Source organism: Stenella coeruleoalba (assembly GCF_951394435.1).
Source record: "Stenella coeruleoalba genome assembly, chromosome: 11".
NCBI lineage: Eukaryota > Metazoa > Chordata > Mammalia > Artiodactyla > Delphinidae > Stenella > Stenella coeruleoalba.
In genome coordinates, this window is record NC_137157.1 from 60,764,551 (window position 1) to 60,779,485 (window position 14,935).

The window sequence follows — 14,935 nt, forward strand, 5'->3', positions numbered from 1 at the left end:
GGGACTATATATTCTTTCAGGATGGGGATGGCGCCTTATCCATCTTATATCTCCTGTATCATTTAGCTCAGTGCTCAGCCCACAGCAGGAGCTCAATAACACACACATACACACACACACACTACCATGTTTGCTTGCTCCCAACCTTGTGGGGGAGTGAGATGGGGAGTGATCAGTGCTTTGGAGAACAGAATTGAGATTCACAAGGATATCCAGGGGTTAAAAGATGGAAGGAAATCAACAAGATGAAATTGAATGGGGAATCATTCATTTAACAAGTATTTACTGAGCACCTACTGTATGTCAGGCAGTGTTCTAAGTGCAGAGGTTACAGAAGTGAGCAAAGAGACCAAATCCCTACCTTTGTGGAAATGATATTCTAGTGCAGGAAGATTGACAAACAAAATGAGTAAGTGAAATATATGGTATGTTAGGAAGCGCTAAGTGCTAAATGGAAAGAGATAAAGCAGGGAAGGGGTAAGAAGTGTCAGATGAAGGATGGCCTCAGCGTTGCACTTTTGGTTTAGGACAACCAGAGAAATTGACTTGTAGCTATACGGGGATCTGGGAAGGAGCATTCCAGGAAGAGGGAACAGCGAGTGCAAAGGCCCTGAGGCAGGAGTGCTCCTGGCATGTTCGAGAATAAATTAGGGGCTAAACTAGATTAGACCTCTTTCATGCCCTGTACTTTTCTCTCCTTATCATAATTGCAATCAAATACGTATCTAATTACCTGTTCTGTGTCTGTTTCTCTACTAGACTCTAAGCTTTCTTGGTGCAGGGGCTGGGCCTTGTTCTCTGCTAAATTCCTAACTCTCAGCGTAGGCCCCGGCACATAGAAGGTGCTCAATCGTATCTTGTTGAGTCAATAAATAAATGTGGATAAATGGCTATTGGGTCAAAAAATCCGCTTCACAAGCAGAACAGACTTGAGGGCAATTAGAGAGAAAGAGATTGAGGAGTTGTAGCTGTGGCCAGGGGTGAACTCAGGGTGGAGCAGTAAGAGAAGGGGCTGCTGGGGAGCTACAAGAAGCTGCATTGGCCAGGGCATTCTCGAAGGCAGGACTGGGGTGGGCAGGGACTGTAGAGCGTGAGGTGTGGTTGGGCAGTAGTCCCCAACTTTTTGGCACCAGGGACCGGTTTCATGGAACACAATTTTTCCACTGATGGGGACAGGGGATGGTTTGGGGATGATTCAAGCACGTTACATTTATTGTGCACTTTATTTCTATTATTATTACATTGTAATATATAATGAAATAATTATACAACTCACCATAAAGCAGAGTCAGTGGGAGCCATGAGCTTGTTTTCCTGCTACTAGATGGTCCCGTCTGGGGGTGATGGGAGACAGCGGCACCCAGGGTGTGTTGCTTATGTCCAGTTTACTCTAAGTCGCAGCTTAATTGTCACTTGCCACTCACTGATAGGGTTTCGATATGAGTCTGCAAGCAACTGATTTATTATGGTCTCTGTGCAGTCCGACCTCTTTGCTAATGATAATCTGTATTTGCAGCCGCTCCCCGGGGCTAGCATCACCGCCTCAGCCCCACCTCAGATCATCAGGCATTAGATTCTCATAAGAAGCGCGCAACCTAGATCCCTCGCATGGGCAGTTCACAGTAGGGTTCGCGCTCCTATGAGAATCTAATGCCGCTGCTGACCTGACAGGAGGCGGAGCTCAGGCGGTAATTTGAGCAATGGGACCGACTGTAAATACAGATGAAGCTTCGCTTGCTTGCCCCGCTGCTCACCTCCTACTGTGTACCTGCTGTGGACAAGTAGCGGTTCATGGCCTGGTTCCTAACAGGCCATGGACAGCTACTGGTCCGTGGCCCGGGGGTTGGGGACCCCTGTGGTTGAGGATGGTTGACCTGGAACAGGGGATTTAACCCAATAGATAAAACCCACTAGAACCTTTGCATGCTGGGTTTAACGTTAAGTTCACGATTCCAGCCATTTGGACTTTTGCTGCTGCGTGATCGGGGTCCCTTTGCGTACCTTTGTGTGTACCACTCAGCCTCCGAGGGGCCTGGCATTCAAACGTCCAAGCCATTTTTTCATTCTCTCCATCACAGCATGATTTTTTTTTTAAATAGGGGAAAACATGTGTTCCAGCAGTGTTTGAGAACTCACGGGGATTCATGAAGGTCCCTGGCTGTAACTGTCATGGATAAGAATTCATCTCTTAAACAAGTACTTTGGATGCCTAGCATAAGCCAGACCCTGAGCTCGATGGAGGGGTGGACAAGGCAGACGTTGTGGAGTCATGATCAAAGGTTTGTTTAGTGGGCTGCTCTGTGGGGCAGTGGTCTGAGCTGGGTGGGAGCCCTGGCTCCAGCCTGATCAGCTGTGTAGGTGGCCTTGAGCCAGTCACTCAAACCACAGAGTGAAGGTCAAAGTAGGCTTCGCGGTCATCCGGTGCAATCTCTTAGGTTACTCAAGGCCGCACAGTCTTTGCACCCTGCACTACACCCTATGGGTCCTCAGAGTCCTTAAGTGTGAAACAAGGGCATTGTACCGGAGGACCCTGAAGCTCTCTGGCTCTAATGTTCTGTAATATTACAAACAAGGGGAAGTTCCAGGGAGGTACGTTAGGCCCCGTTCCAAGTGCGACCTCTGCCCTTCACCCTCAGTGCCAGTGGAGAGGGGTGGTAGACTCCAGCCCACGGAGATCTTTCTTAAGAATGTTTGTGGGAGGAAGGCACCCGGCCCTCCTTGCCTCTGCAGAGTGGTCCCCAGGGGGTAGGGTTTGGAGGTGGGTCCTCAGTGGGATTCAACCCATTTTCCAGATTCTCTTTCTAGACTCTGAGGCTGCTCCACGTTGCCTCCTCTCTCCTCTGTGTCCCTGAATCTCTGCTTGGATCATTTCTCTCCTCTTCTCTTCCTCACCTGAGCCTTCAGTCCCTTGATCTCCTTTGTTTTCCCCACAGAAGGCCTGACCTCGTCATCTATCATTCAGTTTCCTTCCGGGATGCCATCTGCCAGATGGGGTTTCTAATCCTCTGGAGGGAGGGGAGATGCGCTCACCATTGTCTGGTCCCGGGGGGTGGAACATCTATGGGACTGTTTGCATTGCTAGGACTGACTTCCTCATAGCACATCTCTTGAGTGTTTATTATGCTGAGTCTCTGTTTGTCCTGGCTTTGAGTTGCATTATCAAAGGCCCAGTATCCCAGCTTCAGGGTGCATCAGGCTCTAAGAAAGCGGGGGAGGGACAGGGAGAAATAGCCCTCCCGCCTTGTAAAGAAGACATTTTGGAAATTTCTAAAAATCAGAGATGCCGGCCCTCCTTGCCAGCAGTGGGAGGGCAGCAGTGGAGGTGGCTGGATGCCTCCCATCACGGGTCCTCCACCGGGTGGGAGGCCTGCTGAATGATGAACCTTGGGGCTCCTCCAGTTAGCAGACTCTCAGGGCGGAGACGGAATCTATCCTGCAAGCGAGCCTCAAAACTCCTGTTTTTGCTCCCAGTCCCCGGGGAAGGCATGTCTCTAAATGTACATTTTATTTCAGAGCCTGGGATCCTCTGATGTGTAACTTGACAGACACAGTGCTGGACCCAAGTGGATGTGCCTAGTGCTGTGTGTTTGTGAACGGGACACAGGCTGGGCTTGGAAATGCTCCATTCGCCGCCCCCCCGGGTGCAGATGGCTGGTTTGAGTGGGGTGGCGCCTCATGGATGATTGCTGGGTTGGGCAAGAAGAGGGACTTGGGTACCTTGTTTTTCTGTTTCATTTCCAAATCCTGCAGTGTCTTTTACTTATTTATTTATTTATTTTTGCGGTACGCGGGCCTCTCACTGTTGTGACCTCTCCCGTTGTGGAGCACAGGCTCTGGACGCGCAGGCTCAGTAGTTGTGGCTCACGGGCCCAGCCGCTCCGCGGCACGTGGGATCTTCCCGGACCGGGGCACGAACCCATGTCCCCTGCATCGGCAGGCGGACTCTCAACCACTGCGCCACCAGGGAAGCCCTGCAGTGTCTTTTAGCTAACGATGACAATAACACCTCTATTAACCTCCTGGCTTCTCCTGTGCTGCAAAGTGCCTTCCTCCTCCTCCTCTCGAATGTAGACCCTCCCTCGGGAAGATGCACTCCTCTGTCCAGCATCTGCAGGGCACTCAAGGGCTCCATCTGAACCCCCTCCATCTTCTTTTCCCTTTGAATGTGCCTCCCTTCTTCCCCATCTCCTCCTCCAGGAAGCCTTCCTTGAATGACCCTCAGGAAGTTTGCTCAGGGCCATCTCCCCCCATCCCCCAGCACTGAAATCCAGGTCTCTGGCTACTTCCTGGTCTTCAGAATGTGCCCATCCCTCCTATAGCCTGGGAGCTCTGAGGGCAGGCTCTGGGTCTCTTCCTTGGGCTCTGCACTTGCCAGGCACCTATTCCCCAGGCGTGTCAGAAGAGGCCAGCTGGAGTCAGTGACAGACACACTCAGGCCAAGAGCATCTTGCTCTCCAAGACCCAGCCCAGGCACGGGAGGAGATAAAAGTCTTGTGCCGTCCGGGGGCCTCAGGGCAGGAACACACACACCTTGAGGATCCTCTGTCTGTAGCTGTGAAACCTTCAGTCTCTGCCATGTCTCTCTCTCCCTGCCGGGCCCAGAGGGGCTTCAGTGCTTGCTCAGCCTGTTCTGCTCGCTCGGGGGGCCGAGGCAGGGTCAACTTCAGCAGCAGGAGCCTCAGTTCCTTTGGGGGGTGCCAAGGAGGCTCTCGTGGGAGGGCCTGGGGTTCAAGGGGAAGTCTAGGGGTGAGGTATGGGGAGGGGGTCGGTGGGCCTGGGCTTTCCCCGTGCCCTCCGGGAGGCATCCAGGAAGTGGCCATCAACCAGAATCTGCTGACCCCACTGAAGATTGAGATCGACCCCCAGTTCCAGGTGGTTCAGACTCAGCAGACCCAACAGATCAGAACCCTCAACAACCAGTTTGCTTCTTTCATTGACAAGGTGAGGGTGAACTCAGCTAAGCCCCTGTCTCTGTGACTCCCTCGAGGAACTGTTCTCGATGGACTTGGGAATGGGGAAGTCTGGTCTCCTACTAGTTTTCTAATCACTTCTGCAGCAAGGAAGTCCCTCCTGTGGTCTAACTGGAGGCTCTCTGGTTATGCTGAGGCTCTGTTTAATTAGTGTTTTGAAATTCCCTTTATAAAAATGTCATTATAATTCATTTAGTGTGTTGGAAAATATTTATCAAAGGCCTTAAAGGCTCCGGGCTGGCTAGAGGGTTGCTCAGGCTTTATTTCCCAGAGGCTGTGCCCAGGGAGTCTGGCAGGGGCTTGCCTCAGGGACCCGCTGTTTGTGCTGTAGGTGCGGTTCCTGGAGCAGCAGAACAAGGTCCTGGAGACCAAGTGGGACTTGCTGCAGCAGCAGGAGTTGAGTGACAGTCCCCAGGCCCTGCAGTCTTTCTTCGAGGCCTGTCTGTTCCAGCTCAGGAAGCAGCTGGAGCAGCTGCAGGGAGAACGGGTGTCTCTGGACGCCGAGCTGAAGTCCTGCCAGTACCAGCAGGAGGAGTATAAAGCCAAGTAGGCAAAATGCAGCATCCCCATGGGCCCTGGATGGGGGCTGGGAGGGCTTGAATCAGGCTGTCAGCCAGAGGGTATCTCACTGCTGAGCTCCCAGGGTCACATGACCGGTCTCCCCTCTAGCCCCTCCGCATCCCCATTCCCTCTGATTCTCAGGGGGCCCCACCTGCTGCAAGTAAGTGGTCCCACAGCCCCTGATACCCAGGACTGGAGAGCCTCGATTCTAGCAGGCCCCAGTTACGAGGGCCACATTTCTGGTCAAGGCTGGCAGGGGCTTATTAAACAATGCCTATGTGGGTTTTTTTCTTGAGAAATTTCTGTTGAGCAGGCTGTGGGTCAAAGTGACTCAGACATTCTCTGGTCTCAGAGGTGGAAGAGAATTCATTAGTGGGAACATTCCTAGGCCTGTGGCATGACTCACAGGTAGGCTGTGGTTCTGGGTTCCCCGCCAGGTGACCTGGTGGTATGGAGAGAGCCCTGGACCAACAGGAGGCTTGGGGTTAGTGACTGTGAGCAAGGAATAGCTGTGTGGCCTTGGGCAAGGCATCTTACCTTTCCCAGCCTCAGTTTCCATATCTGTGGACTGGGAAAATGCCACTTGCCTTTCTTACCTTCCAGAAACATTGGGAACATTGCTCCAGGACACAGGTGGAAGGTCCTGGAAAGATTGGGGCCAGGAGACCTGTGTTTTAGATCTGCTTGGGCCACCTAATTATCTAGGACTTGGGCACAACTTGTAATCTCTCTAATAAAATCCAAAATGCCTGCTTCAGATGATGATTGTGAGTGGTAAGTGAGAAGAGTGTTTGAATGTGCCTTAGAAACATGAAGCAAAGTCGCCTGATGTCACAAGTCGACCTGGGCTGAAAGAGTGAAGAGGGACATAAGACATGACAAAGCTTCCTGATGGAAGAGTAGAGAAGCAGGCTGGTGGCGTGTCCTGCTTTGGAGCATCTAAAGCAGAGTGGCCTTTGCAGGGAGGGTGTACTTGGAGAGGGGCCTGGGCTCTGATGCCGGCACTCCAGGCAGCGTCTTTCTATACTTACTTGGCAGGTATGAACGGGAGGCCCACAGGTGCGCCACACTGGAGAAAGACTTCGTGGTCCTCAAAAAGGTGAGGGTGGGGCCAGCTGCTCTACCCGAACCCCAAGCATCCACCGTGCACAGAGCCCAGTCCTGGGCTGGGAGGGCAGTGGGTGGGAGATCCTCACTCACGACATGCTGTCACACTGCCTCTAGGGACCCTCTGAGGAAATGGGACGTCTACGTAGACACAGGGGGACCCTAGGACAAGATCCAACTGAGGGACTATGTGATGAGCTCTGGTGTCACTGTGGGAGAGGATGGGGAGGGAGTGGAAGAAACAGGACTGGTTAGGATGAATCAGGGAAGGCTTCCTGAAGGTGGTGTGGGTCAGTGTCAGGCAAAAGAGAGAGCAGGGCAGGGCGGGGCTGGAGGAGGAAGGAATGGGAGCTGGAGATGGCCATGGGGTGGGTGTTGGGCAGTGTGTGAACAGAACTCCTGGGTCAGAGTGGGACCCCCAAAGAGGGAGTGGGGGTATATGGCTTTTATCTTCCTGTCCCCAGGATGTGGATGGAGTTCTCTCGAGCAAGATGGAGTTGGAAGGCAAGGTGGAGGCTCTGAAAGAGTACATCTGTTTCTTGAGGCATCTGTATGAAGAAGTATGGATCACTAAGGGCAGAAGTGATGGTCTGCCAGGGGCAGGTGGGCGGGAGGGAAGGGGACAGGGTGGGCAGGCTCCTGTGGCAATAGTGGGAGTGGCTGGGAGGTGAGGCCTGGTTAGAGTGAATTAGATGCCGGTCATTCAGTCCTTTGATAAACAGTTACTGAGAATGTACCATGTGAATTACTAGGTATTGGGGATACACCAGTGAACAACCAGACAAAAATCATGAAGCTTGCTTTGTATTGGGAGACAGACAATAAACACTAGAACTAGTAAATAAATAAATGACCAAGTATGTTAGAAAGTGATAAATACTATGGGAATAAGGAAAATTAGAACAGGGAAAGGAGGATTGGGAATGTGGCTGGGGGGTAGGGCAGGTGGCAATTTCAAATAGGGTGGTTGGCATGGCCTTATTTAGAAGACAAAATCTGAGCCAAGATCTGAAGGAAGTGAGGAAGACAGACACACAGTGGGGAATCTGGGATTCCAGGCAGAGGGTGCTGGTGTCTTTGAGGAAATGCAAGGAGGCTGCTGTGACTGGAGCAATGGGAACAAGAGAGAGGATGTGTTAGGAGGTCAGGGGAGTGATGGGGACCAGGTGATTTCAGACCCTGCTGGACACGTTCCTTTAATGTCCACGAGTCGTTGGACAGCCCTCAATTCCAGAAAAGGACACAGGCCCGCAGAGGGCAGGGTGTGCTCATTGTCACCCGGCACAAAGGAGGGCTGCCTCCGAAGGAAGAGGGCACTCTGCCCACCTGCCCGGGGCTCCAAGGGGAAAGGGAGCTGGGGGGCCAACGGACACTGAGTCAGTCTTCCCCACAGGAGCTGGGCCAGCTGCAGACCCAGGCCAGCGACATGTCTGTGGTGTTGTCCATGGAAAACAACCGCCACCTGGACTTCAGAGACCTTATCGCCGAGGTCTGTGCCCGGTACGAGGAGATCGCTGGGACCAGCAAAGCCGAGGCCGAGATGCTGTACCAGACCAAGGTGCCAGGGCCGGGGGACAGGCACCATGCTGGAAATGGCTGGGTCTCCCTGCCTGCCCCCCCAGGGTGGTCGTCCACCTTGGTCCCGTTGGGCAGTTGTAATAACCTCTCTGAAGCACCAGGGCTGGGTGGGCACCATGTTTCCCCTCTCCAGGAGGGAGGCAATGCAGGGAAACTGTGGGAGATGAGCCCAGACTTCCGCAACCATATCCCACAGTGTCCTGGTTTTCCAAGCGTTTTAACCCGCTTCCCAAATGAGGATGTGAGGAGGCAGAGAACCGGGGCCATGGTGTTCCTCATGGTCTTGGGGTCAAAGGTGAGGGTTCTCTCCACTGACGGTGTCACCCCATCCCCCATCAGTACCGGGAGCTTCAGGTGTCTGCCCAGCTTCATGGGGACCAAATGAAGGGGACCAAAGTCCAGATCACTCAGCTGCAGCAGGCAATTCAGAAGCTGCAGAGTCAGACTGAGAACCTCAAAAAGCAGGTGAGGGTGCCAGAGCCCCCAAGCCCTCTGTCTTACCACCTTTGTGCCAGGGTCACTGCTGGGTTTGTGTGAAACTTTGATAACTGGCTGGGGGTTTGGCTAATTTGGGGTGGAGAGAACTTCAAGCCCCGTTTCAGAGGCGTTCAGCTCTCCTCCTGGGAATTCTAGCTGCATGGGCTCTGCACTGCCAACCCTGGCCCCAGCCCTCACGCTGCATTCCGTGTCTACATGCACATCTTGCTTTCAGCTCCTTGGGGAGAGGGTTCATTCATCTCTTTTCTTATCTCTTCTTTTGATACTTACTCGTCAAGCCCAGTAAGGACTCTAAGGCCACACGCTGAATTTCCTGGTCCCGTGTTAGGGAGGGAGAGTACCAGGATCTCAGGGAGCGGGGGACATGGGCAGGACGGTGGGGTGCCGAGACCCCCTTAGGGTCAGGTGATGCTGTGGGTGTGAGGAGCTGGGAGAGGTGGAGGGAGAAAATGGCAAGGGCAGGGAGGTGGGTTCCTGCTTCTCCTGGAGACCTGACTTCTAGGTGTGAGGATTACAGATTCTTAAGTTTTCAAGTGTCTTTGCCCTCACTTTCCCCAAGCCCAAAGCATCGTGTTTTTGGGATCAACAGGGGGTTGAGAGCTGAGACCACAGAGTCTGGCGGTTTCCTCAAGCACTTCAGCCTGACTCGCAAGCCATGGGTGGCCTGTCCACATGCAAGCACAGACCATTCAAAGGCCACACTCAGTCTCCAACCATTCTGACCTGCTCTCCTTCGGAGTGTGAGGAAGGACCTGAGATGAGGGTGACCAGGTCCTATTACTCAATTTGCTGCCACGGTGTTTTGCCCATAAATGTCGACTTTTTGCTCTGGAAGCTTTGGGGTTCTCTGCGGGTGTCTGATAAGATGCAGATTCCTGGGCTTCCCACCAGAGAGAGGGAATCTGAGTCTCTAAAGGTGGAGCCAAGAGGGCTTCCCTGGTGGCGCAGTGGTTGAGAGTCCACCTGCTGATTCAGGGGACACGGGTTCGTGCCCTGGTCTGGGAAGATCCCACGTGCCGCGAGCAGCTAGGCCCGTGAGCCATGGCCGCTGAGCCTGCGCGTCCGGAGCCTGTGCTCCGCAACGGGAGAGGCCACAACAGCGAGAGGCCCGCGTACCGCAAAAAAAAAAAAAAAAAAAAAAAAGGTGGAGGCAAGAAACCTGCTTTCTCAACCAAGTTCACCCAGGTGACAATGAAGTGCGTGGAGTCTCAGAGACCAGTGGCCAGTACTTAGGAGAGTCACTATGTCCCCATGTCTGGGAAACACAGTCCCCCCTGCATAGCAAGGTGCCTTTCCTGGGAGAATCCTTCTTGGGGTCACAGCCCCCTCTCACTCCTCCTTTTCATGCACAAGCCTGATGAACTGAGGCTACAGTAAGAGCGGTGGACTGGACCTCAGCTGTTCTGGGTTAGGGTCTCAGCTCCGCCACTCACCTCCTTTCCGAGTCTCAGTTTCTTCACCTGTAGAATGGAGACCCTGTTCCTCATCCATGGGGTGCTTTGTGGTAAGTGAAAGAGAGCCTTTAGGGAATGTCTTCTTTCTTGAACCGAACGTGAGGGAAAATCAACTAGATGGCTGATTGGACAGGGATGCTGTCCTTCCTCTAGGAGTTTTCTGTCGGATTGGAGAGGTGAGCACAGAGAATGTTTTTCAGACCCCAAACTGAGGCCCATGAGACTCTGACAACATCAGGATAAAGTATTTGAAATGGGGCTGTTCCAAAAACCTCAAGGACACGTGGCCCTCAAGATGAGACTTGTAGATAATGACCCGTACGGGACAGGAAGAGCTTTAAGTACCCTAGGAGAGAGAAGTGCTGCAGGGAAGGTGCTGAGGGTCGACAGGGTGGGGAGAAATAGGGGAAGATCATGGGAGAAAGTGGAGAAGGAGATGCATTCATTTCCTGTGGTTGCCATACGAAGTGTCACAGACTTGGTGGCTTGTGAGAGCAGAAATCTATTCTGTCAGTTCTGGAGGTTAGAAGTCTGAACTCAGGTGCGGGCAGCCACACTCACTCTGAAGGAGCTGGGGGAACCCTTCCTCACCTCTTCCTGGTCTCTGGTGGCTCCGGAAGTTCCTTGGCATTCCTCGTCTGGTGGTGCATCACTCCCATTTCTGCCTCCATCTTCACACGGCGTCATCTCAGTGTCTGTCTCATCTTTTTCTTGGACACCAGTCACTGGATATAGGGCTCACCCTAAATACAGTGTGATAGCATCTTGAGATCCTTAACTAATTACATCTGCAAAGACCCTATCTCCAAATAGGATTATTTTCTGAAGTTCTTGATGGACCTGACGTTTTTGAGATGCTACTTAACCCACTCTGGGAGTTAAAGAAGCAGAAGAGGCAATACCCTCTTTGACAATGAGAAGAGCTGGCCATGGCCAGGAATAATTTTGAGCTCTTGAGATTATGGTCCATCTCAGCCTTTAAGTTATATCCACAGTAGGTGCTTTGGGAGTCTGTGTCGGGCTTACAGCCACTTCTTCCCTTATTTCTACCCCTCTCTAGAATGCCAAACTGCAGGCTGCCATCGCCCATGCCGAGCAGCGTGGGGAGCTGGCCCTCAAGGATGCTCAGACCAAGCTGGCCGAGCTGGAGGCCGCTCTGAGAACCGCCAAGCAGGACGTGGCGCGGCTGTTGCGCGAGTACCAGGAGCTGATGAGCTCGAAGCTCTCCTTGGATGTGGAGATCGCCACCTACCGCAGGCTGCTGGAGGGCGAGGAGAGCAGGTGGGGCTGGTCAGAGGGCCCTGAGGATGTGTGACGGAGGTGGGGGTGGGGGGATGCAAGGCCAACACAGAGTGCTGAGAGATTTCTTTCTTTCTTTCAAAATAAATTTATTTATTTATTTTTGGCTGCGTTGGGTCTCCGTTGCTGCAAGCGGGCTTTCTCTAGTCGCAGCGAGCGGGGGCTACTCTTCGTTGCGGTGCACAGTCTTCTCATTGCGGTGGCTTCTCTTGTTGCGGAGCACGGGCTCTAGGTGCGTGGGCTCAGTAGTTGTGGCGCACGGGCTCAGTTGCTCTGCGGCGTGTGGGTTCTTCCCGGACCAGGGCTTGAACCTGTGTCCTCTGCATTGGCAAGCAGATTCTCAACCACTGCGCCACCAGGGAAGCCCCTAGGATGCTGAGAGGTTTCTTGACGCTGGGAGTCACCGGGGCCACGCATTCTGCTGGGAGGGATTTAAAATTGGGGACTGAGGATTTTATCTGCCCAGAGGGTGGCGAGCTGCTCTAAGAGGCTTAAAAGCACCTGGGAGCATATTTTCTGCAGCCCTTCTTAGCATTTCTTCCTCTCGTCCTTTTGCCCCCAGGACGTCTGGGGAGTACACCGGTCAAGTCACTATCTGTGAGTATCAGGGGACTTTGGGAGAGGGACCCCATGGGGAATCGAGGACCTGCTGTGACCCTGGTGCCTTTCCTGGCAGCTGTTGGGCAAGGCAGCACCATCGTGTCTGGAGGAGCAGATGGTGGCCTGGTGGGCACTTGTGGACTCGGAGGCGGGAATGGCAGCTTTGGGTCCAGCCGCTCCAGCATCGTGACCGGTGACTCCAACGTCATCCTGGGCTCTGGGCAGGGCCCTGTCTTGGGCTCTTGCTCTGTGTCCGGCTCTGGCTCCAGCTCCACCTGCCACACCATCCTGAAGAAGACGGTCGAGTCAAGTCTGAAGACGTCCATCACATACTGAGTGACTCGGAGGCCATTTGCTCCTCCCGCCCTCCCACCTTCCTGAGCCCTCTCAGCTCTTCTCCCACTCTTATCACTCCCATCCCTGCATGGCCAGCTCTGTGTCCACTGCCCACAGCCCGAGCCAGCCCACAGGGGACTCTGCAGAAGTCAGTCGGGTCCGGCCTGCTGTTCTGAATGCTTGCCCAGTCTGGCCTTGTTCCATGTACTGATTTGCATCTCATTTGTCCGCTGCCTACACCAACCAAGGAGCACAGCACCGAGCCTCCAGCCAGGCTCGTCCTCTCCTCTCTCCACAGCCTTCAGCCGAGCTAGGAAAACTCCTGGTTGGGCTTGGCCAGACTGCATCCGCATCCCAAGGGAGAGGCCTGAGGCCCACTGACAAGAGCCTGAGGGCTGGAACCAAGGGACACCATCCTTGCCCTCTTCAGCAGCCTCTGGGCCTCCATTTCTGTATTTCTGTCCAATTATTTCCCGTGAAATAAAGCAGCACCCAGTTCTCCTGGTAGTGGGTCTTCCTTTCGCTCTCCCTCCCCCTCCCCCCTCCCTCCCTCCCATAAATTTGATTGAGTGCCAGGACTAGGGCTACTCTGGCAAACAAGATCAGACCTATTGTGCCCTCCTAATGTGTCTTTCTCACCCCTTCTGTTCCTGGTGTCTCCTGCACAACCCCTCTGTGCTGAGGTCCTCTGTGTTCTGTCACTTCATCCAGTCCCCTCCCAGTGATGTGCTGGCTCCAGCTCCACCCAGGGTGGCAAACCTGGGTCTTGTCACCTCACCCCCATCTCTCACCTCTGAGCTTTAACCTGACCCTTCCCCTGGGCAGGTTAATAATTCAGCAATGATGCTGAGCCATAGCCTTAAATATGTGTTGAAAGGGCCTTTAGAGGACAGGCTGCAGGCCAGAGATGAAGGCTCCTTTTGGCAATGTGCGGCTTCTCTGCCGCTCCTTCCAGCAATTCAGCTCTGCCCCAGGATTGCACAGCTCACCCAGCAAAACAAAAGCTATGCAGCTACCCAGCTCACTCTCCTCAGGAGGCAATTTATGGAATATCTATGGTTGTTTGGGTAGGTCCTGTGGACATCTCACTCCTCACCCCAATCAGCTCATCAAGGGATTCTTTCCAACCCTCCACTATGCTCCCTGGGATGCCCTCCATCTCCTCCATCCCACTGATGTTTTAGTATCTCTTGTACCTTGCTCCCTGCTTAACTGCCTACAGTGGGCTCTACTCCTGACTAGGACAGCCCCATTCATCCCTGTTCCTCCTTCTTCCCAAGTCTGCACCAGTTTTCGTCCCACCTGGAAACCTTCCCCAATTCTCCATGTCAGAATGCACGAGACCCTTCTTGTCCCTGGCACAGTCTGGCTGCACCCGTTGCTGTTCTTGGCTCTGTTTCTGTCCGGTTCTTGTCTGGAACGCAGGTTTCCTATTAGCCTGGGACCCTGGGCAGGCTCTTCTCCTGCACCCTGGATGGGGATCAGCAGCTCAGCTTGTGCCTGGAGGCTTGATGGGTACTTGGGACTGGAACTATGCCCCATCCCTCCTGCCCCTTGGTGCTCATGCTATCTCTGGGCCTGTCTGAACATGACCCTGGAAACATCTTCTCCTTCCCTCTTCTGCAGGAAGCTCTGCATGAAGCCGGGAGTGTGGGCATCAGGGCCAGGTGCTAAGAGGGCGGGAGGGTCACCTTCTCATTCTCCAGCAGCCCATCAGCTCCTGCACTGCTCCTTCCCTCTTCCCTGTCTCCACCTGGTCAACTCCCAACTCCATGGCCTGAGCTGCAGGAGGTCACGCCATTGCCCTCTCCTTTATGGGGAGGCCAGCCCTTTTCTCAGACCCACAGTTCTCTCCATCAAAAGTATCTAAGAAGGAGCTTTTCAGCCTTTGCCTTCTATGAGGGAGACATGAGTGGGTAAGCACATGGCCCTGGAGCTAGAATTCCTGGGCTTGAATGCTGGCTCTGCTATTCACTGGTGGTGTGACTTTGACCAAGTACTTGACCTCTTTGTGCCGCAGTTTCCTCACCTGTGAAAAGATTTTAGTAATAATGATACCTACCTCACCGGGCTGTGTGGGGATGGGACCATTCAGGGTCCCAGAAGGAAACCAATTTACCCAAGATAGTTCAACTAAATGGACTTTAATGAAAGGATTGCTTACAGAGGTGTGGATGTGGCTGAGGGCACAAACACAGGATGGAGAGGCCAGAGGCAGGCAGTTGTGGGAAGCCATTGCCACCCACCCCATCCCCCCACTCCCCCTGAGCAGGGGTGGCCAACCTTTGGTTTGTCCAGGGCCCAGGGGTTTTCCGGGGTGTGGGACTTTCAGTGCTAAAGCAGGACAGTCCCAGGAAAATCAGAACGAGATGGTGGCTCTGAGTAGAGCTGAAGAGACAAGAGGAAGAATGGATGACTGATTGGGTGATAGAGGTGCGGGGATGGGAAGAAGCTGTAATCACAGAGGAAGGCAGCCACCTCTGGAGCAGGGAGGGGGCCAGGAGGAAATAGCCACCTCTCTCTCAGATCTCC

At 53.5% G+C, this 14,935-nt stretch overlaps 1 protein-coding gene across 1 annotated transcript; it reads left to right on the plus strand.

Moving 5' to 3' along the window:
- Positions 1 to 4,355: 4,355 nt before the first annotated feature.
- KRT78 (keratin 78) lies at positions 4,356 to 12,403 on the plus strand (the record flags this gene model as incomplete). Its single annotated transcript, XM_079938205.1, has 9 exons — positions 4,356 to 4,941; positions 5,302 to 5,516; positions 6,570 to 6,630; positions 7,103 to 7,198; positions 8,032 to 8,196; positions 8,556 to 8,681; positions 11,229 to 11,449; positions 12,030 to 12,064; positions 12,144 to 12,403. The coding sequence occupies exons 1-9, from the start codon at positions 4,576 to 4,578 to the stop codon at positions 12,401 to 12,403; spliced, it is 1,545 nt and encodes a 514-aa protein (XP_079794331.1). The 5' UTR covers positions 4,356 to 4,575.
- Between the last annotated feature and the right edge of the window lie 2,532 nt (positions 12,404 to 14,935).